Genomic DNA, 22881 nt, shown 5'->3' with positions numbered 1-22881 from the left:
TTCCTTGAGGGGAAAGTAGTAATTTTGATACATGACTTACGCCAAGGCCCTAATTTTTAATCTAACAACTTGTACTATATGTTGTTATAAGAACAGAAAGATAAAGGAACACATCTGAATGCACTCTTGAATTTTTTTTTTCAAGGCATGAATTTTATAACCAGTTAGTCACCAACAGGCATAGATTGGCACTTTTTTAAAAGAATTTTTTTTTAAACATTCTTGAGAGATGTTACATAAGAGATACAATAAGTGAATTATATATAATATTATATTACTATAAGCAAACATATACTTTTGTTTTTGATTCCCATAACTAATTCAACCTGAATTTGTATCCCAACTTTCACAGATTCTATTAATCTTCACCCATTAGAAAAAACAGAAAGCAAACAGTAATTTTAATTTTAATAATGGTAGTAATGGGTTGAAAGTTTCAGCTTCTAATTCAGTTATGACAATAGTGTGGAAAGATTTCTTTGTATTGTATGTCAAATTATCTCTCTTTGATGTGTTCCAACAGATTCTGCAGGTTCTGTATTCCATTCATCCTCCTTTTTATGCAGTATATGGAAAGTCATTTTCTTATGTCTTTATTCATGTATAAAAGTATGAATAAAAATAAAATTGTCTGCCAGTTTTATGGCAGAACACAGTGGAGAGGATTCATTGTTTTTTCCACAGGATTATAGTGTGGAACTTGTCTGTCAAGGAATAAGAAGCAAGTATGGAACTGGGTGGGCACTAATGCTTTATGTGTGTTGACAACAATGACTTCTGGTGCTTCTAATTGTTTATAAAGTAATGTTCATTGCTCACTCACCTATCAACAAGGATACAGTTAGCATTACAATAATGGGAATATAATGTGGTCTATGTTTATTGCTGACTGGAAGCCTGAATAAAAATTGTATAAAAAATAATGGAAATATAATGTGGCAAATGTAACTTTTATTATGAATAGGATTCAAACAAGTTTTAGGACTTAACCTGTATGGCGAGTTTTGTATAACATCATTATTTTTTATCTAACTACTCTTTACTGCTTCTCTTACAAAACTTATAAACCTCTTTTTATCATGAGTGCTGGATATTAGTTTAATAAGAGACTCATTTGTATGTATCATGGTTAATGTCTTCAGAGGCACCCATTCTGTGTAATGAGAGTATGTTTTGAACTACAGGTAGTCCTCAACTTAGGACCATTTGTTCAGTGACTGTTCAAAGTTCCAGCAGCACTGAACAAATGGTGGTTACAACCAGTCCTCAGAGTTCTGGCCATCCCAGCTCCCCCACAGTTACATGATCGCAACCTGGGCACTTGGCACACAGCTCCCACTTACAGCCGGTTGCAGCGCCCCATGATCACCATTTGTGACCTTCCTTGCTGGCTTCCCCAGAAAGTCAGTTGGGAAACCAGCAGGAAAGGTTGCAAGTCACTGGGCTAAGTCTCCCCCACCCGTTCACCCTCCCACAGCCCCTCTGTGCTTGTGCTGAGCATGTGCCCCTACACACCCTCCCTAAGCCTCACCGTGCCAACCTCATGTGCCCTCCCTGAGTCTTGCCACACCTCCCTTGCAACTTTGCACACTTTTGTGCACCCTCCCCCACCCAGCAGCAGTCGCCTGCCAGCCTGCCAGCAGGGAGTTGTCTCGCCTAATGACCGTGGGATTTGGTTAACAATGGCAACTGGGATTGCAGGGATTTCTGTCGTAAGTCAAGGACTGTCTGTATGACTATATGAACATTCCAATAATTTAGTGTTCAATATCCATTAAACTCTTGGTTCCATTAGTAATGATGGCCATGATCACACCTTAGCAATCTTGATTTCTACATTTTGTATTGGATTTCTTCCTGGATTTTTACTGTTTATATTAAAAATCTAACCAAACTAATCCTAACATTATGCTATAGCAGCATGTTAAGTTTAAATGTGGTATTAACATACCTAGCTGTGATCTGTGTTCAATACCCTTCTATACATTTCAATAGTTATAAATCTGTATAAAAGATATAGTAAATGCCTGTCTGTCTGCCTGCCTCTCTGTCAATCTATCAGCTTCATATAGTACACTAACACATAATATATGTTTCCTGGTTTTGGTTTAACACAATGTATTGTACTTTGTAACCATGGGTGAGAAACTTACTAGTCTCCATCTATGCTATGGAAGCAGGAAATGATTACCTTAACAGAACAGCAGAAACATTGCTGTAGAAGCTGATCTGCAGTATAGATATTCCATCTGGTCGATACTGTATCCAGAGATAAGAGGGAGGCTGGGTTGGACGCTGTAAAGTACATTGCGCTATGACTTATAATTTCATGTGAACATATCACAAATCGTGATTAAAATAAACCATGGTTAGCATAATGTGTGAACCTATGCCTGTATCTGTGCAAACAGTGAATAGTTTTATATTTTTGCCCTTAAAAATAAGTGTCTCTTTTGGAAGTTTGTAATGTTTACCTGAAGTCAAGAGATAAACATTACTTTTATGTTCTTGTCCATCTCAGATTTTAAAATGGCTTAGATAAAGACAGTATACCTAGTATTATTCTGTATCATAATATAATACATACATAATTATGTGTATACATTTATTGGTTTTAGTCATGAGTTTTATGACTAGTATTTACTAAAGAACAAATATTATGTATAATGTTAACTAATTAATGTTAAATATCCTTGAACATTAATCTTTGATTTGACAATTACACTGAAAAAAGGATTCATTTTTCTCCTTTCTTGCCACCTGCATATTGGTTTTGTTTGTTTATGTGATCTTATAGTTTCAGCGGATATGTGTAGTAGCAGAAGTTGGAATGCTGCATTGTTGCTATTATCTGAGCATGGTTTTGGGGTTGCAGATTTTTTGTTACCTTACTAGGTAACATCATTAATACATGAATTAGATGAACCAAGGTTGGTTGGTTTATTGATTGGTAGGAACTATATATCTTTTGGTCTTGCCTGCTTTGCATGTGCTTGGGTGAATGACCTTATTGGCAGATATTGTTTTACAAGTGATTGATGCCTTCTTGTTTGCAGATGTTTTATTTGACTGATTGCTTCCTCTGTGATTGGTAGTGCTGATGGCTGTGTAATGGAATTGTTTGCTAGGAGGGTATTGTACCATTTCTGTGATTGTTGAATTGTAATTGAGTTTATGTTATTAGGTATGAAAAATACAAGAGCATTCTTAGAAAGCATGTGTAATGGTTGCCTAATCCCAAATACTCAGTCTCACAAGCTCGGGCTTAAAGATAACTGATTTATTAAAGGAATAGTATGCAAATACAGAGAAAGCTGAGAATGAGCAAAAGCGCGCCAAATACAAACTTAAAAGCATTGCCTGTAAGCAAGTTCCGCCCCCATCCCTCGTCAGTGCGCACCCCCTCCCAGGTGCTAGGAACCGTTAGACGCGCCTGGGAAAGTAACCTTGAGCAGGAGCGCAAACCCAAACACATTCCAAGCCCTCAAAACAACAGAGGGCGGAGGAATGGAAAAAACCTGGATGGGTGAAGGAACACGGAACAGAAGATGACATGTGAAACGTTACAATGTTAACAGAACACTGAAATGGGTAACATGACATATCGCCCCCTCCCCAAAAGAATGCTATGGAGCAGGTTTGTCAGGATAGGCAGAGTGAAATTGGGCTACTAGACGAGGGGAGAGTACGTCTGTAGCAGCGACCCATTCAGGATGAGGGAAATGTTTCCAACGAACGAGGTACTGCAAAGTGGAGCCCTGGCGGCGAGAGTCCAAGATGGATGTCACCTCGAAATGTTGCTGGTTATCAATCATGAGCGGAGGTGGTGGAACGGGTTGGGGATGCCAGCGGTCCGACGGCAGGTAGGGCTTGAGTAAACTACAATGGAAAACAGGATGTAAACGTTTGAGGTTGTGAGGCAAAGCAAGTTTAAAAGTAACAGGGTTAATTTGTGCCACAATTGGAAAAGGACCCACGAACTTAGGGCCAAGTTTTTGGAAGGTTGTGGGGACTTGAGAAATTTGGTTGATAAGTAGACTTTATCCCCGACAGTAAAAGATGGTTCAGGGGAACGCTTTGCGTCGGCATGGCGTTTGTAAGTAGCCTGGGCATGGAGGAGAGCTTGTTGAATGTTAAGCCATGAGTGTTTGAGAGAGTCAGCCCAGTCAGTGAGGGAAGCTGGTAGAGGTTGTGGATGGGGAAGTTCAGGAATAGGAACGAAATCGCGCCCAAAAACTGTTTTAAAAGGAACTTGACCAGTGCTTTGATGAACGGCATTGTTATAGGCGACTTCTGCAAAAGGGAGTAAGTCGACCCAATTGTCTTGTTGGTAATTAACAAAAGCTCTGAGATATTGTTCCAGTGTAGAGTTAACCGCCTCTGTAGATCCATCCGTTTCCGGATGCCACGCGGTGGAGAGGGAGTGCTTGGTGCCCAGAAGTTTCAAAAATGCCCGCCAGAACTGTGACGTAAATTGTGTGCCTCTGTCACTCACCAAACGGGCGGGGATACCGTGGAGGCGGTACACGTGGACGAGGAAGAGGCGGGCCAGCTGTTGTGCGGTGGGGATAGAAGCGCATGGGATGAAATGAGCTTGCTTCGAGAAAAAATCTTTGACCACCCAAATGACTGTTTTGCGTTGACTAGGGGGTAGATCAATGATAAAGTCCATGGATATGTCCTGCCAGGGGACAGATGGGGTGGCGACGGGTTGAAGGAGACCCTGAGGTTTGCCCGTTTTGCGCTTTGTTGCACAAACAGGGCACGCGGTGACATAAGCTTTAAGGTCTTTAAGCAAGGTTGGCCACCAGAATTGTCGGCGAACAAGGTGAAGAGTTTTTAAATAGCCAAAATGTCCAGCCAGCTTGTCATCGTGGCAGCGCTGGAGTATCGTTTTTCGCAACGCATCGGGTACATAGAGACGATCATTGTGCCAGGCAAGATCGTCGGTGAAAGTTAGAGTGTCTCAATTAGTTTGTAACCAAGTATCTGTTTTAAGGTGGAGAAGCAACTGTTGTTGCAAATCTGTTGGAATTGACAAGCATGGCAAGTGGCTGGGAGGCGGAGCGGCTAGAGATTGCGTTTGCTGCGCTCGCGTCTGACTGCGCGTCACCGCTGCCAGACTTAATTGTTTTTCGGTCCAGACAGTTCCTTGGACCGTTGGCCCTGGGCCAGCATCTTGGGGTCGGCGGGAGAGCGCATCAGCCAAAAAGTTTTTCTTGCCTGGTATGAATTTGAGGGTGAAGTCAAAGCGGCTGAAAAACTCAGCCCAGCGAAGTTTGGGGCTAAGTTTGCGACTGGTGCTTAGGGCTTCCAGGTTTTTATGGTCAGTCCAGACTTCAAAAGGGTTGGAAGTCCCTTCTAATAAGTGTCGCCATGTTTCTAAAGCCGTTTTTACAGCAAAAGCCTCCTTTTCCCAAACATGCCATCGCCTCTCAGTGTCAGTGAATTTGCGTGAGAGGTAAACACAGGGTTTTAAGGTACCAGAGTTGTCTGATTGAAGCAAGAGTGCTCCGATTGAGAAATCAGAGGCATCCACTTGTACAACGAATGGTTTGGAGGGATCTGGATGCTGTAAAATTGGCTCTGTGGTGAAGATTTGTTTGAGCGCTTCAAACGCCTGTTGACAGGTTGGAGTCCATTTTAGGAGCGCTCCTGGGTTTTTTGAACGGCGGGTATCGCCCTGCGCTTTAGTTTTTAAAAGTTCAGTAAGGGGAAGGGCAATTTCCGCAAAATTTTGGGCAAATGCCTGATAGAAATTCGCGAATCCAAGGAAACTTTGTAATTGCCTCCTGGTACGTGGAGGCTCCCACGCTACAATTGCTTCAACTTTTGCAGGGTCCATTTCAATGCCCTTAGCAGAAATTCTGTATCCAAGATAATCAATTTGTGATTGATGGAAGGCACATTTAGACAGTTTAGCATATAGCTGGCCTTTTTTCAATTTTGCCAGTACCTGACGCACCAAGTGGATATGTTCTGACATGGTTTCAGTATAAATCAATACATCATCCAAATATACCAGTACCCCCTTAAATAGGTGGTCATGCAAGACCTCATTGATTAGTTGCATAAAAACCCCAGGTGCTCCCGACAAACCAAAGGGTAAGACTTTGTATTGGAAAGCCCCGAGAGGACAGTTAAACGCTGTTTTCCACTCATCCCCTTCCCTTATGCGAATACGAAAATAGGCCTCTCTCAAATCCAGTTTTGAGAAGATTTTGCCTCTGGCCAGATGTGATAACATATCTTTGATCAGGGGCAAAGGATATTTATTTAATATTGAGACCGCATTGAGACCGCGAAAATCGGTACAAAGCCTTAATGACCCATCCTTTTTTGGCCTGAATAGGACGGGCTCCTACCGGGGAGTTAGCAGGCTCAATGAAACCCCTAGCTAGGTTTTTGTCAATGAACTGCCTTAGCGCAGTGAGCTCTTTGGGAGACATGGGGTATATTTTTGGGTGAGGCAATTTTACATTTGGTAAGAATTCAATGGCACAGTCCGTTTTTTGGTGGGGTGGCAAGCGATCTGCTTCCTTTTCCCCAAATACCTCAGCAAGATCCTGATACTGACTGGGCAGTCCCTCAAGAGGTTGAAGCGTTTGTACAGTGGTATACGCTACCCCTCCACCCTCCATGTCTTCAAGTAGATCTTTTTCAGGTACTTTGTAAAATCCATCCGCAAAAGTCACAGTTCTATGTAGCCAGTTGATAAAAGGATTTTGTTGCACAAACCAGGGCATACCTAAGATAACCAGAGGACCCCCCACTGGAGCTACAACAAATGGCAGTTTTTCCTGATGGGAGCCCATCTGCAAGGCGACCAGTCCCGTGGAATGATTGACTGCTTTCCCTCCCACCATAGTTCCATCCAATTGGGTGAAGATCATAGGTCTTGGCAAAGGAAACGTGGGCAGTTCCAGAGCCGCTACGACATCAGAGTGCATAAGGGAACGGGAGCAGCCCGAGTCTAGCATAGCCCAAACTTCCACAGTTTGGGTTTTTGATCCCAGTTTAACTTTAACAGTCAGTGTAGGGAAGTTTCCACTCACAGAATCGTGGTTACGCCCGGTTTCTTCCACCTGCCCTAGGGCGCCCTTCAGGGCAGGTGGTAGGCTTTTCCCGCCGGCTGTTCAAATTGCAATTATTCTTCCTCTTCCCCGAAGGGTAGTTCTGGTGGGTCCAGTTCTGCGACGGCAGCTTTCAGTTTCCGCGGCAGAGCAGGCGACTTCACTGCAGGTTTCGTCTGCCATTCTTCTGGACGGCGTCTGGGGCACGAAGTGGCGCGATGCCCTTCTTTTCCACATCTCAGGCATTGACCTTTGGAGAATCGTCGTTCCCTTTCCTCTTCCCAGGCTTTTGGTTTAGGGCGGCTGGCAAGTCCAGTTGTGCGCGCTCCTCTGGCAAGTCGGGATTGTCTAAGCTCTTTAGTATGGGCATAGGTTTGCAGGGCATTTTCTGTGCTGCCCGCCAATTGAATCCACCCGTATAGCGTCTTAGGATCGTCTCTTCTTAGTGCCCAACGAAGGATTCTGGTTCTAGCCCCTGCTTAAACATTTCAATTAAAGTTGGCTCAGACCAGTCTTCCACCTTCCCTGATAAAGCTTTAAATTCCAGCGCATAATTGGCAACTGAGAGGGACCCTTGGTAGAGTTTTCTCAGGGCGTTTTTGGCTGTCTCTTGGGCTAGAGGGTCTTCGAAATGCTGTTTAAGTGCCCACATAAAGTCATCGAAGTCCTCTAACTCTGTTGCCTCGGTCTGGCACAGTTGCACATACCAATCAGCTGCCCTCCCTCTCAGTTTGTTGGCAATAAAATTGATTTTGCCGTGTTCTGAACGAAAATTTCGGCCCCAATCATCCATATAATGCTTAGCGTTAGTGATGAAAAAGGAGAGGGTAGTGGGATCCCCATCGAACTTCACTCCAAACGGTGGGAAGTTTCTTACCGGCTCAGCTGGCTGTGGCGGCTCTGTGAATGTCAGTGTGCGCCGAGCCCCCATGGGTGGCCGATCCCTGGGAGGTCTTGCCTCTCGCCCCCCCACCTGACGGGATGATCGAGTCTTGCTTCTTCCCCTGGGTGGTAGGGTGCTATGCCTTGGGTACTGGGACGGCTCTTCCTCCCAGTCTTCCTGGATTGGCTCTGCACCCCTGGGGAGATCCTTAAGGATTGTCACTATTAGATTCATTTTGTCCTCAATTGCTTTCATACGAGCAGGAGTGACCGGCTCTTCCAGGGGTTGGTTGGTTACCACCACCCTCGGTGACAAGGGGATTTCGGGCTCCCAGGATAGTTGTGGAGACCCCCTCCCCGTTGTTCTCTCCATTACGGTTTTGTGTTCACTCCTGAGGCTCTCCTGCATGGATATCAGCAACTCATCTAATTGGGCATCCCGCATCTCCCAACGTGCCGCTCTTTGCGCTCTCGAGGTTAGAGCTGGCCGGATCCTTGCCGACTCCTGCTCTTCCTCGCTTCCATCACTTGCGTGAAGCTGATGTTCGGTCATCGCTAGCGTTCCCTCTTATCCAACGATTGGATGGGGCTAGCGGAAGATGGTTGAAATGATTCTCAGCTTTATGTAATGGTTGCCTAATCCCAAATACTCAGTCTCACAAGCTCGGGCTTAAAGATAACTGATTTATTAAAGGAATAGTATGCAAATACAGAGAAAGCTGAGAATGAGCAAAAGCGCGCCAAATACAAACTTAAAAGCATTGCCTGTAAGCAAGTTCCGCCCCCATCCCTCGTCAGTGCGCACCCCCTCCCAGGTGCTAGGAACCATTAGACGCGCCTGGGAAAGTAACCTTGAGCAGGAGCGCAAACCCAAACATACATTCCAAGCCCTCAAAACAACGGAGGGCGGAGGAATGGAAAAAACCTGGATGGGCGAAGGAACACGGAACAGAAGATGACATGTGAAACGTTACAATGTTAACAGAACACTGAAATGGGTAACATGACAGCATGGCAGTCTGACCAAACAGTGAATAATAGATATACAGACTTCAACCTATTTATGGATCTATCTCAAAATATAGCCAAAGATCCAGCAGTAGTTTATGAGCAACACACAACATTTTCCCCATATCAAACAGCAATCAACCAATACTGAGATAAACTAGACTAATTTTCTTATGGACTTAATAACGAAAACCCAACTAAATTCAACAATCATAGGAGAAGATTATAGCCTCCCAGTGAGCCATCCTATCAAAAAGGGTAGATTTGACTTACCAGTCAAAATCTACCAACAAGACATCAGTCAGTTGAAAAACAACATCCACTTGCAGCACCACCTCATCCAAGCACAGGCAACGCAGGCAAGAGAGAAGCATGTATAATCCCTGCCAATCTCACTTCTTCAAACTTTCTCCACTGATAATGTTATCTAGTACAGTAATGAAACATCTGCAACCCAAAACCAAGCTTGGAGAATTCCAGCAATGCAATATGCCAACCCTGAGTGACAATTGTAAAGTATGGTAAGCGATAGGAAAATAAAAGGAGAGTGGGATTACTTCCTTGCCCCTTCCCATTCTCTGAAAAATACCAGAATTTACTTTAGCACTTTGGAAACTGTATTTCCCAGGGGCAACTCTTACCTTCATGGGAAGAGAACAGGGAAAGAGACCTTGGTTTGGAGACTTGCTAATCCAGAATGCCACTGATACTCCAGTCTTGAGAAATAGAATGGGAGTGTGTGTGTGTGTGTGTGTGTATGTGTGTGTGTGTGTGTGTGTGTGTAAATCAGTAAAAGTGGCATTTGGGATCTTGAGGAAAAGAAAGGGGAAAGTAAAACAGTGCTTGCTCTCTCTCTTTGTAAACATTCCTTTCCTTTTTGGTTTTTGAAAAGCTCTGCTTATTTCTAAATCATTCTGTTGTACTTGGGACAGGGAGCACATACTGTTCGATATATGTTCCCTGTCACTTTGCCCTGGCATATATGTACTCCATAGCAAGATTATAATAGCATTAAATGTACCAATAGTAATGCCATCAGTTCCTATCCTCTGTGTTGACAACAGAAGTGCTGGATACCTGATACCTGTGGTTCTTAATACAATGTTTTAATATCAGAGTTTCTGTGACAGCATGCCACAGCCCAGGGCTGTATGTTCTCCTGTCATGTATTCACCCAAACGAACACATTGGGTAAAAATGTTTTCTCTTGGAAAATGGGGGTGATCTGCTGCTGTGCTGGCATAGGAGAGGAGAGGACTGGAGATACAAGACTTTTGGGAAAAGCAAAGACAAATGGCTGGCAAACCTCCCAAATGGATTCTAGACAGCATTGGCTGCTGAAGGATTATTAAGCCCAGGGCAAGATGCTTGAAGTGGAGTTGAGTGGGAATTCCAGGGAAGACCCGGTGAAGGAAGAAGGGCCGATAAGGGATGGTCCTAGTCATTGCAGGTGGCTTCTGTGGGAAGTGGAATAAGGGAGAGATCACATCCTGCCAGGACAATGCTGACCACCACTAATTAATCCCTTTCTTAACACTAAGTAGGAATCTAGAAATAGCAATGCATACATTTAGTTAACACACTGGGCTGCACACATATCCAGAGGAAAGGTAATTCATTTTAAAAATCCTTGGCCAGATGCTAATAAATCAAGCTTCTTTTTCTTGCATTTCTGCTCCTTATCAGAAGAGAGGCAAGGAAATGGAAGAATGGAATACAACCTAATTAACTGTTGCTTACCTGCTGTAATTACTGCTTGAATTTCTATACCTGCAAAAAAAACTAGTAACTGGCCTTACGTTGCTAATTTAAATAAAATCACAAAATGTGTTGATGCTATGAGTTCGATCAGATCTCATGAACCCCTTACTTTTTCCTTCTCCTTTCTTATGATTTAAAGATCTGTTTTGTTTTGCTTTGCTTTTTAAACCTGCAGGACCGTTTATCAGTGTGGTGCTGTCAAAACTGGAAAACATGTTGGAAAACTCCTTGCATTTAAATTTGCTGCTTATTGGAATAATTACTCATCTGGCCAGCTACCCACAACCTCTTCTTCGTTCCTTTCTGCTCAATACAAATATGGTATTTCAGCCTAGTGTGCGGTCTCTGTACCAGGTACTGCTTTATTACTTAAGAAGAAATCTCGTGAAGCTCACTTTAAAGTGCAGCAATTATCTTTTTTTTTTTTTTTAAAAAATAGTTTTTGATTCAGTTGCTGCAGAGTGATGTCCTGATGTTGATTCATTAATAATATTGTTGTTCAAATCATGGGAATATAAAATATCACAGTAAGGAAAGTTACTGAGAACGAAGTACACAATTCAGTACTGATTTAGTAAATGCCTGAAATGACAATATGAAGGTATATAACTCTTAGTTTTTTTGGCAGGTGCTGGCATCTATAAAGAACAAAATTGAGCAGTTTGCTTCCATTGAAAAAGATTTCCCTGCTCTCCTTATACAAGCACAAAAGTACCTGCTTTTACGAGTAGATGCATTGGATATTCCTTTAGAATCATTAAATAAAGGTAATATATTACCATTCCTGATAGATTGAACATATTTTATTTTTTCCTGGTTTTAATGAGAATCAAATAAATGAAAAGTAAACTATATTTTATACTATGCCGGGTTATTCTAGATAATTGTTGGGATTAATTTTGCAAATCGACATACCCACTACTTTCTTTAGATAAGGATAGTTGGCATCTCTTCACCTATCTGGAGTTGGGTTCATCTTGACTGAAGGTGGCAGGTAAATGAGACAGCTAGAACATGTGAAAGCTTGAACTATCAGCATATCTCAAGGGTGGACAAACAGAGGATAAATCTTTTTTTCCTGACTTCCAGAATACTTTCTAACTGCTTAAAAATGGTGGCATAGTTTTCCAACATTGCTGAGCAGGGACTACATAAAACCTGTAGCATAAACCCTAAAATAGGCTTAACATAATTGAATATTCACTGCAATATCGATATATCCCAAAGAAAACTAGAGAGCAAAGCAACCCTAACTCCTTGTCCTCATGGATGACAAGGCCCCTGAAACTTTGTGTGTGCAAAATAAATGTGCTACTTAGCTGCAGCCTTATCTTTCCTGATATCCTACTTACCTTATCAAGAAGGTAAGACCATTATACAGTTCTAATTTTATTTATGACAAGAAGCTCTGCTACAGACTACCTTAAAACAGTACTCTGTGAACACTTTCTTATTGAGGATATTTGAAAATGGCACAGCTTTTTAAAATAATTCCCAAATATAGGTGTAACCTTTTTTTCCCTAGCTAGCAAAAGGGCAATTCATAATATGTGGATATAGGTTGCTTTATTTTTAGCATGGCTGTGTGGTGGAGAGAGTGGTTCCAAACATTCCCTTAGGAATTCTAATAGTAAAAGGTTCTGCAGTTTATGCATTGTTGTCAGAGATGAGCAAATCTAACATCTCATGAATGCACTTTGTCAAGTGGAATGGACTGTGGTAAAAATAAGTCTAGCTGTAAACACTTTAGGGCAGAGAGCTTAGGTTATTTCATATGAGACAAGATTCTTCTACTGCAGCTGCCTTTTGATTATATTGTTACCAATTCTAATGTGTTGGCCAGAGTCAACTTTTATTGCAACAATGAGTGGGCTAATAAAACCATGTCTTTAGGGAGCAGATAAGCATCATTTTCTGCAGTCCCCCTTTGACCTGGGTTGCTTGCATAAAATTACTGGATAGCTATGTAAATAACACTAGTTTGAATATTTGCTCAAGAGCTGTTTAACAGAAAATTCAGGAGGAAAAATTCTCTATATATGCTAGTGGCTTATTTCCTTCAGGATCTCTTATACCAAATTCCTCAAACTGCTTTTTAAACTTTGGCCTTTAAGGACTTTGTCACATCATTATTTATTTGACAAATGAGCAGTTGCTAATTTGTTGTTGAAAGTGAGATGCCCTATGTAAAGTTAGCAGTCATTTTACATGATTATCTAATTTTCTAATTAAATAATCATGTAAAATGATTAAAGCAGAGATGTCCTGATCCTCTTGCTAACCACCCCTTAATGCACTGGGAAGGGTGGTGATGCTGCTGCTCCTTTTCATGTTTTGTACTTGGAATATATGGCAAACTGTCATCCTTCTCCTCAGGCTCTGAAAAACCCATTATACCTACATGGACGTCTCTAATTTTATTCCAACAAACCCATGCAGTTGTTTGCAGTTGCACTAGATCAACTGATTACTATGCCTGCTCTCCTAGGGACAAAATGTAAATACACCAGTGGCATGGAATGAGCTTAAAAGAGGAAGGCCTATAAGCACAGATGGGAAAGTAGTAAAGGGGATACAATTAACTTCCTATTTATATGAGTGGAAGTGTCAGTTTTGTATGTATATGTGCTCTGTCTTTGCAAAGGGGAGTAGGTCAGAAGGCTTCTACTCCGTCTTTCAAACATCTTCCTCCTCCTCTTCTATATAGAACATGGCCTCAGTGGTGCCTCATTGCTCCTGACCCTACTTCCTACCCAACCCAAATTATTCTGAAAAGTCAGGTTCCAAGTTGTAAAATGCTGCCTGAACTATATAACTCAGCTAGAATTTTAATTTAGAAGATGACAAAAAGTGGAAATGATTCAGTTTTATAAGGTTAAAGAAGGCTAGAAGAGTTAATTAAAAGTTTATCTTCTTCCCATCTTTGCTAATGTTTGGCTGATTGTAGGCTAAGAATAAACAACTGGAATAGCGTTTTGTGCAGGATGAAATTACTTTCATAAGAACTAATAATATATTACTTTTAATCGAATTCATGAAAAGACAGGGTGGGTAAAGGGAATTTCCTTGTTCAGAGGTACTAATATATTTACTGGATGACCTGAAAAAGGGCTAAGATACAGTTTATATGTTCCATGGGAATAATGCTGAGGAGCCTTTTAGAGAAACAGCATGCTTGCATTTTTGGGACTGGAGTTTATGTGTTCTGATTTCAGAATTAACTTCTTAACCCCCGAAGCCTTGATTAGCATTCTGCTAGAATCTTGTGTCAGAGGATTGTTCTTCAATAGCTGCTGTAGATAGGGATTTCCATTAGTGGCTGAGTTCAGGGATAAGGGGACTTTTCAGAATCTGATGAGAACAGTAACCATAGTGACTAATTGCTTAACAGTAGAACTGGTAAAAAGGTTTCTTTTTTCCAGAATAGCCCACCTTTTCTTCCTCTTGGTTTCATTTTAAGCATGAGTGTTATAAGAATCAGTTGAGATCTACATTCCTTCCCTCCTAATTTTCCTTTCAGTATTTCTTCATTTCTGATTGCTATCCTAATATCTTCTGGTATCTTTCATAGCCATTGTCTACTTCATAATGCATTATTAGTGAATCATGGGTACACGCATTAAGTAGCCAGCTGTTAGGAGATGTGGCAGTTGTCCCATGGAGTTTGAATTAAAAATCCAACACTTCAAACTAGGATCCAAAGAATTCTTAGATTGATTTCAGTAGGCTGAATTAGCCAGAAGATTTTGACATATTATTAAGAAAATCAAAACTATTTTATAAGACTTCTAAAGGCTTCTGTCAGAGAAAATACATGCCTAATGCTTTTTCTTTGAATTGTGGCCACTCTTTTATGTGTCCCCCAAGGCATGAGCCAAATGTCTGCTTTGATATTTTTAGCCCTGCTTCATCTATCTCCAAAATATTTAACACATGCAGTATGAATAACATCCAACATACAATGAATATTTATTCATGAGACAGTTTGGATTTTTTTTTCCTTTTAAAATATTCAAGATATTTTAAATGGAAAAATGTTTTTAATTCCAGCTACATATATGTACCTTTTCTTTATTTTAGCTTTGATCATTTGTCTTCCCTACAGCTTGCTTTCAACTGGCAAGCTGAATCTAACTTTGCTGCTCCCACTCCCATTTTGTAGCAGCTTTTTAGGAATCTTTGACTAACACCTGATCGTTACAGCTCACAATGCCAATAATCAAATGATAATGCCTGTAGCCAGGTGTTATCAACAAAAATCATACCAATGAGGAGAGATGGAGTAGAAATAGTCTACATACAAGACTGTTTGAACTGAGCATAAGGTTATCATGAGATGCTCAATTTTTCCCAGGAAAACGAACATTTTCTTCCCCAAACAATATATTTCATATATAAATATAAAAGATTTATGTTTCACTTTCATGTCATTAATTTAGTTTACAGGACACAGGAGCAGAAGTACAAGCAATGCATCTGTTAGAACACTGAAAAGTTCTCACTATATAGCCCTAAATAGTATCCTGAATAGCTTTTGCACAGTATTGACACTGCCACATTGCTTTCTGTTATAAAGCTTGAATGTTGTGATGTGCTACACTTAAGAGTTAGTTGAGAGCCCCATTCATCAAAGCAATAGTTTTCCTATTAGTAAAATAAGAACGTTGGTAATCTGTTTTCTGAGGCTGGTCGAGAAAATAAAATAAGGAACTCAAAACACATTTAAACATATTATAGAAATAATCCAAAAAAATTTATTAGAGCTCCTGAAGTTGCATGTATATTTAAAGTTATTGCAAAATTTTACTTTTTTATTTTTAATTTTTCAGACAATGGACAGCAGAAGAGTGTCACAGGAAAAGTTAAGAACCTCTCAGAGGCATCCCAAGCCCTCCTCCAGACATACTTGGGAAATAAAGCAAAAAAAGGCACTGTTCTTCCCAAAGCTCCCTTGCACATTCCAAATGCCATCCTTGCGGCTGCTCTCTTTCCAGAGTTTCTCAAGGAGCTAGCAGCTCTTGCACAGGAACATTCAATTCTGTCTTACAGAGTATTGGGTGATCTTGAGGATTACTATCCATTCTAAAACGTTTCAAAATATTTTTTCCAGTTTCCTTTTAAATGCAGAAGTACTTATAAAACAAAATTGAACTTCATATCCCTGGTACTACTTGATTCAGGAGAAATTGTTACATTTTTAGGTTGTGCCTCATTTTCATAACAAATTGATTAGTAATGAAACCTGTACTTTATTTACATCCTTGATCTGGCTAACTTTCAGGTTTTCTCTTTTAGACTTTGCTTTTGACCCTTTGGGTTAAAAAGATAGTTACATAAACAAGTAAAAAGGTTTTATCTCTCTTTCTCGGAAAAGGTTCATTAAGGAAATAATTGCAAGACCAGCATGACAATCCAATAAGACTCTAGATAACTGTTGAAAAGGGGAGTTAGCAATCTTCTAAATTCTATTTTACCAGTGATTAGACTTGTGAATCCAAATGGATTTATCCTAAGCCTATGATTTGCTGAAAGCAGGTGCAGGTGCTGAATGCATACCATATTGCCTTATGTTGTGGACAAGTCTGGTACTCTCAGCTGTTGACTCTTTTGAAATTTAGATTAAATGAGTAAGTGGATGTTGAGTGCAGACTGCAGAGTATTTTCTTGTCATTCTCTGAAAATACTAGATTGCTGCTAAAATACTCAAGCCTTATTTTAATAAAATTTGCACAGGGCAAAATATTTCTATGCAAGCCTTACCTTTTTTGTAGAAAATGTTTGTATACTTTTGTTGATAAGCTAAAAAACCAATGTTTTGGTAGTCTTAAAAATTTAATTATTTCTGAAATTTCTGACTGTATGTATTGTAAGTCATTTAAAAAAAAAGAAAATGGTAAGTCTCCAGACTATTTTTGTCCAAATTTGATTTGGTTCAAGAAAACCTTTGTGGTACATTCATACATTGGTAAGTCATTTTAATGTACACTGATCTGTTGCAAGGTTGCACTTTAGAGAAGTGGCTTTAATATATTGCTCTACTAGAATTAGAAAAAAGTGTTTTCTGGGATACATACACTGCAACCTGTTACAATTGGTGTTCAATTGCTTAAGAACATTTTCTTTTTTGAGTAATGAGGCTCATTAGAAGAGTCCAGACATGATGAATTGGTGTATTATAGCTGCATTCCAGTTTGTGCTAGTAAGAGTAATTGTCCTTCCAGTGCTGAAGCTAAGTTTGAACAATGAGTGGCCCAACATTTGAAAGCCTTCATTTTCTTTTTCATTAGTGAAAAGGAGAAACTATTTTAGAAGAAGTGAAAAAATGGGCATAAAGATCAAGCTTGAAAACAATTCTTGTCACTTCTGTTTTTAAATTATATTTACTTCCTATGATAAGAGTTAAGATAGCATCTGTACACACAAAGTAAAGGAGGAAGTGCCTGTGTATTTTAAGTTCATCAAAATATTGCAGGTTATAAGCATCTTATAAGCATCTTCTTCTGCCCCAAGTTCCATATTTGTTCATACCATACCTCAGTTCTTCACCCTTCTTTTGGTAAGCAGAACATGGCAAAATCTTGGACATTTTACATTTTTCCCTAGATTTGAATTTGTTCCCAAAAGCAGTTCTTTTGAGTAGAACTACTCTAGACTAAGGAAAGAACTTAATTAATTGGCATTGTACCATCCACTCCAGATTGAAAAAAATGATAAGTGACTGGCTGGTTATTTTCTGACAGGTAAATATTTTATCTTTCTTCCATCTGTCTTCAACCCTAGTCAAATCCTAGGATCATCCAACCACATGTTCTCTTCAATACCCTTCTTCCTAGGATGTGCCCTTGACCATTTTGGTAACTCTTGTCATAGTTTCATCTAGGATTCCATAAATTATAATTAGTAGTAAGTAATTATTTTATATTGTCTGCAACCCACCGTCATTTGTTGAGGTGGGTGGCCATACAAATTGATTAAATAAATAAAACTGCTCAGACCCCTTTGGGTTGATCAGCTAACCTTTCTCTGAATAGAAGTCAACAGTCCATTATTCCATTTTCAATAGCAACCAAAGCTGCCTGATCCATGTTATTCAGTGTAAAACCTCTAGCTGTCAGCCAGTTCCTTCATACTCAACTTTTTCCCAAAATAGTATGTGATCTTAACATGTCATCCTGGAAGCTTTTAAACAGTTCTTCCTCTGTGCTAACTACATAGCTGTTCCAACTTCTCCTATGAGAAACTAAAGGCTTATTCTTATACCATACCAGCAAGCAAAGGTGAGGTGGGGGGCAAACCATTTATTTGAGTTAGTTTCTGTCCTCCCAACATCCACTCCAAAGTTCATAAAGATATGTGACTAGCCAGCACCAAAGCTATAGTAGAACTTCTTTGTATTTACAGTATTCCCAATTTATTTCAGGACAGAGAAACTGACAGTATGCTTTGGAAGAGAAGTTGACCTAGAATTTAAGGCAAATTGCCTGAGAGTATGTCTGTGTGTGCATACACAAATCTTTCTGAGGAGCCAGAGTCAAGCACATGTCAGGAGTGTGCTTGGATAAGAGATTAGCAGTTAGATGAAAAGCAAGGTGTGAGGAAGATAGTGTAAAGAATGCAAGGCAACAAAACAGGAAGTTGAGTATGGGATGTGTGTTTGCATGCTGAGTTTGCTGAGAGATGAGGAAGCCTTAAAGCAAAGTCTAGCAGTCTGTCGTCAGAGAGCATAATGAAGTCTTGGAATGTCAAAGAGAAAGCTCAAGACATGGTCAGAGCTGAGCCTGGGAGTATAGCAGGAGTCAGAGAGACAGAACCAAATGCCAAAGCTACTTCCAACAACTAAGAACTGGCAGGGTTGTTTAAATCCCCTCCCAGTTGAGCAGGCACAGCTGCAATTCCTTTAACACAGCTGGCCCTGATGATGAGCAGTCAGCCAACATGGTTTTGTTAGAGGCTTGTTGCCTACTTGTTAGTTGTTTACTCTTGCAGAGTATAGAGTATCACACTACTGTATAGTCTGGGTAGTCTGCCCTGCTGTCTGATGCCCACATTGATTAGAGAAACCTCTGTGCTGGCAGAGTAAGCACCTGGCACCATAGCATCTGGGGAAATAGAGGGCTACTCAGCACATCCTGAAACACACAGACACAAGTCCTCTGCAATGCCCAGCTTTTCTACCTTCTCAGTAAGGTTGATACCTCCAGGTATAACAAATTCTGTAGATTCTGGTGATGGGGAAGGGGTACTCCTATGGGAACGGAAAGAAAAGGGTCAAAGGGATAAGGGAAGTCTAAATTAATGTGAAGAAAGGAGACAGCCTCCCTTCCTTGGTCCTCAAGGTCTGTTAAACATGAATGCTGCATTTTTCTTGTGAAGCACTAGAAGCAGCTTATACTTGTGAAACCAGTGTATATTGATTGTATCTCCTTTTGAATGGTAGTAAGCTGCTACAGTAGTTGCCCTGAAATATACTTGTAATAACCATTTCCCAAGAAAAGAAGTTTTTTCCACTGGCACTTTTCATAGGCCTTAAAATGGCAGGGTGGAGAGTGAAATTGATTAATGGTTACATAGTGTGCTTAGGACATGCTAATTTCACCATGTTACTTCGAGCTCAAACCATCATTTGTGTCATAGGGCAACCCTGATTTAGTGAACATTTTCCATGCCACATTCACTGTGGTTCTCTTGTGACCTTTATGTCAATTAGGTGCCATTGAGTTGTATGTGGTACTCTAATGACTGCATGGAGAAACCCTCACCATCTTGATTTGTATGGGGGCTGCCTTGAGGGGTTTTTTTGGGGGGGGGTGTTAAGCCTCTGTAAACAAAGAAGAGACAACAGCATTTTGTATTTTCCTTTTAATATATGGAGCTACCATCATGAGTTAATACAGAAACCTTTAACTGTAGAAAACAGTGAAATTACAAAGATTGGAAAGTAAGTATTACTGTCACAAAAATGCTGTGAGCAGGCAATACACCCATGTGAATATAAGACCTAAGAAAACTATTCTGGGCTGCATTTCACACATCAAAAGCCCACAAATCTTTCAGATGGCTCTGAAATCGAGTGCTGCAGTGTTCTGCTGTAATTACCCAAGCCATGATTATAGCACTAATTCAAGCTGTAGTGTTGTAATTATTCTGATATAAATGCCATCTCAGGGAAAGGGAAAATTGCATCTTGGTTAATGTGGCTTTGGATTGCTTGCATAAGTAAGCTATTTGGGATAATTCAGTGATAGGTACTGTACCAAAAAGGCATTTAAGAAATAAACAATCCCTGAAATACTTTTTCAGTAGTATTGCTTTAACAGCATTCCCTAACAATCATTTTAAATAAATCATTTTACTGACTAAATTCCAACCTATCAAGTTGCAGCCCAGGGTACTTCTTGCAATTCTTCCTGGGTCTGGGTATTGATTTCCATCCGTTTGAATTGTATATAGAAATTTTCACATCTAGATTGTGTTTCTTTATGAAGATGAACACCATATACTTCCAGGTAAGTTTTTATTGGTGGTGGTGGTGGTGTTTATTCGTTCAGTCGCTTCTGACTCTTCGTGACTTCATGGACCAGCCCACACCAGAGCTTCCTGTTGGTCGTCAACACCCCCAGCTCCCCCAGGGACAAGTCCATCACCTCTAGAATATCATCCATCCATCTTGCCCTTGGTCGGCCCCTCTTCCTTTTGCCCTCCACTCTCCCTAGCATCAGCATCTTCTCCAGAGTGTCCTGTCTTCTCATTATGTGGCCAAAGTATTTCAGTTTGGCCTTTAATACCATTCCCTCAAGTGAGCAGTCTGGCTTTATTTCCTGGAGGATGGACTGGTTTGATCTTCTTGCAGTCCAAGGCACTCTCAGAATTTTCCTCCAACACCACAGTTCCAAAGCATTGATCTTCCTTCGCTCAGCCTTCCTTATGGTCCAGCTCTCACAGCCATATGTTACTATGGGGAACACCATTGCTTTAACTATGCGGACCTTTGTTGTCAGTGTGAGGTCTCTGCTCTTGACTATTTTTATTGAGATTTGTCATTGCTCTTCTCCCAAGGATTAAGCGTCTTCTGATTTCCTGACTGCAGTCAGCATCTGCAGTAATCTTCGCACCTAGAAATACAAAGTCTTTCACTGCTTCTACATTTTCTCCCTCTATTTGCCAGTTATCAATCAAGCTGGTTGCCATAATCTTGGCTTTTTTTGAGGTTTAGCTGCAAGCCAGCTTTTGCACTTCCTTCTTTCACCTTCATCATAAGGCTCCTCAGTTCCTCTTTGCTTTCAGCCATCAAAGTGGTATCATCTGTATATCTGAGACTGTTAATGTTTCTTCCAGCGATTTTAACCCCAGTCTTGGATTCTTCAAGCCCAGCATGTTGCATGATGTGTTCTGCGTACAAGTTGAATAGGTAGGGTGAGAGTATACAGCCCTGCCGTACTCCTATCCCAATCTTAAACCAGTCCGTTGTTCCGTGGTCTGTTCTTACTGTTGTTACTTGGTTGTTATACAGATTCTTTAGGAGGCATATAAGATGACTTGGTATCCCCATACCGCTAAGAACTTGCCACAATTTGTTATGGTCCACACAGTCAAAGGCTTTAGAATAGTCAATAAAACAGAAATAGATGTTTTTTTGAAACTCCCTGGCTTTTTCCATTATCCAGCAGATACTGGCAATTTGGTCCCTAGTTCCTCTGCCTTTTCTAAACCCAGCTTGTGCATCTGGCAATTCTCGCTCCATGAATTGCTGAAGTATACCTTGCAGGATCTTGAGCATTACCTTACTGGCATGTGAAATGAGTGCCACTGTTCGATAGTATGAACATTCTTTAGTGTTTCCCTTTTTTGGTATGGGGATATAAGTTGATTTTTTCCAATCTGATGGCCATTCCTGTGTTTTCCAAATTTGCTGGCATATAGCACGCATTACCTTGACAGCATCATCTTGCAAGATTTTGAACAGTTCAGCTGGGATGCTGTCATCTCCTGCTCCCTTGTTGTTAGCAATGCTTCTTAAGGCCCATTCAACCTCACTCTTCAGGATGTCTGGCTCTAGTTCCCTGACCACACCATCAAAGCTATCCCCGATATTATCCTTCCTATATAGGTCTTCCGTATATTCTTGCCACCTTTTCTTGATCTCTTCTTCTTCTGTTAGGTCCTTGCCATCTTTGTTTTTGATCATACCCATTTTGTCCAGGAATTTACCTCCAATGTTTCTAATTTTCTGGAAGAGGTCTCTTGTCCTTCCTATTCTATTGTCGTCTTCCTCTTCCACACATTGCTTGTTTAAAAATAATTCCTTATCTCTTCTGACTAACCTCTGGAATTTTGCATTTAATTGGGCATATCTCCCCCTATCACTGTTGCCTTTTGCTTTCCTTCTTTCTTGGGCTACTTCTAGTGTCTCAGCAGACAGCCACTTTGCCTTCTTGGTTTTCTCTTTCTTTGGGATGTATTTTGTTGCCGCCTCCTGAACAATGTTGCGAACTTCTGTCCATAGTTCTTCCAGGACCCTATCTACTAAGTCCAGTCCCTTAAATCTATTCTTCACCTCCACTGCATATTCCTTAGGTATATTAGTGAGCTCATATCTAGCTGATCTGTGGGTCTTCCCTAATCTCTTAGTCTGATCCTAAATTGTGCAAGAAGAAGTTCGTGATCTGAACTACAGTCAGCTCCAGGTCTTGTTTTTACCGACTGTATAGATGTCCGCCACCTTTGGCTGCAAAGGATGTAGTCAATCTGATTTCGGTGTTGTCCATCTGGTGAAGTCCATGTATAAAGCCGTCTCTTAGGTTGTTGGAAGAGAGTGTTTGTTATGCAGAGTGAGTTGTCTTGGCAAAATTCTATCTATCAAAATTCAATTCGAACTGAGATCATTCTATCGTTTTTTGGATTGTATCCAAGCACTGCTTTAGCCATTTTACTATTAATTATGAAGGCTACTCCATTTCTTCTGGGGTCCTCTTGTCCACAGTAGTAGATCTGGTGGTCATTTGATGTGAAGTGGCCCATTCCAGTCCATTTCAGTTCACTGATGCCCAAAATGTCTATCTTTAATCTTGACATCTCACCAATAACCACATCCAATTTGCCCTGGCTCATAGATCTTACATTCCAGGTTCCAATGGTGTGTTGATCCTTAGAACATCGG

The 22881-nt window shown here is 40.6% G+C and overlaps 1 protein-coding gene across 2 annotated transcripts in view; it reads left to right on the top strand.

The window, feature by feature from the left end:
* Nucleotides 1-16466, top strand: part of FHIP1A (FHF complex subunit HOOK interacting protein 1A) — a 91004-nt gene extending 74538 nt beyond the window's left edge. For both annotated transcript variants that reach the window (XM_063309993.1, XM_063309992.1), the window contains 3 exons: nt 10900-11078; nt 11353-11491; nt 15554-16466. In XM_063309993.1, coding sequence (XP_063166063.1) covers nt 10900-11078; nt 11353-11491; nt 15554-15810 — 575 coding nt within the window. In that variant the 3' untranslated portion in view covers nt 15811-16466. The remainder of the gene's footprint in view (nt 1-10899; nt 11079-11352; nt 11492-15553) is intronic.
* Nucleotides 16467-22881: the final 6415 nt, after the last annotated feature.

Source organism: Candoia aspera, chromosome 8 (assembly GCF_035149785.1).
Source record: "Candoia aspera isolate rCanAsp1 chromosome 8, rCanAsp1.hap2, whole genome shotgun sequence".
In the NCBI taxonomy this organism is placed as follows: domain Eukaryota; kingdom Metazoa; phylum Chordata; class Lepidosauria; order Squamata; family Boidae; genus Candoia; species Candoia aspera.
This window is presented reverse-complemented; position numbering and strand designations above follow the sequence as displayed.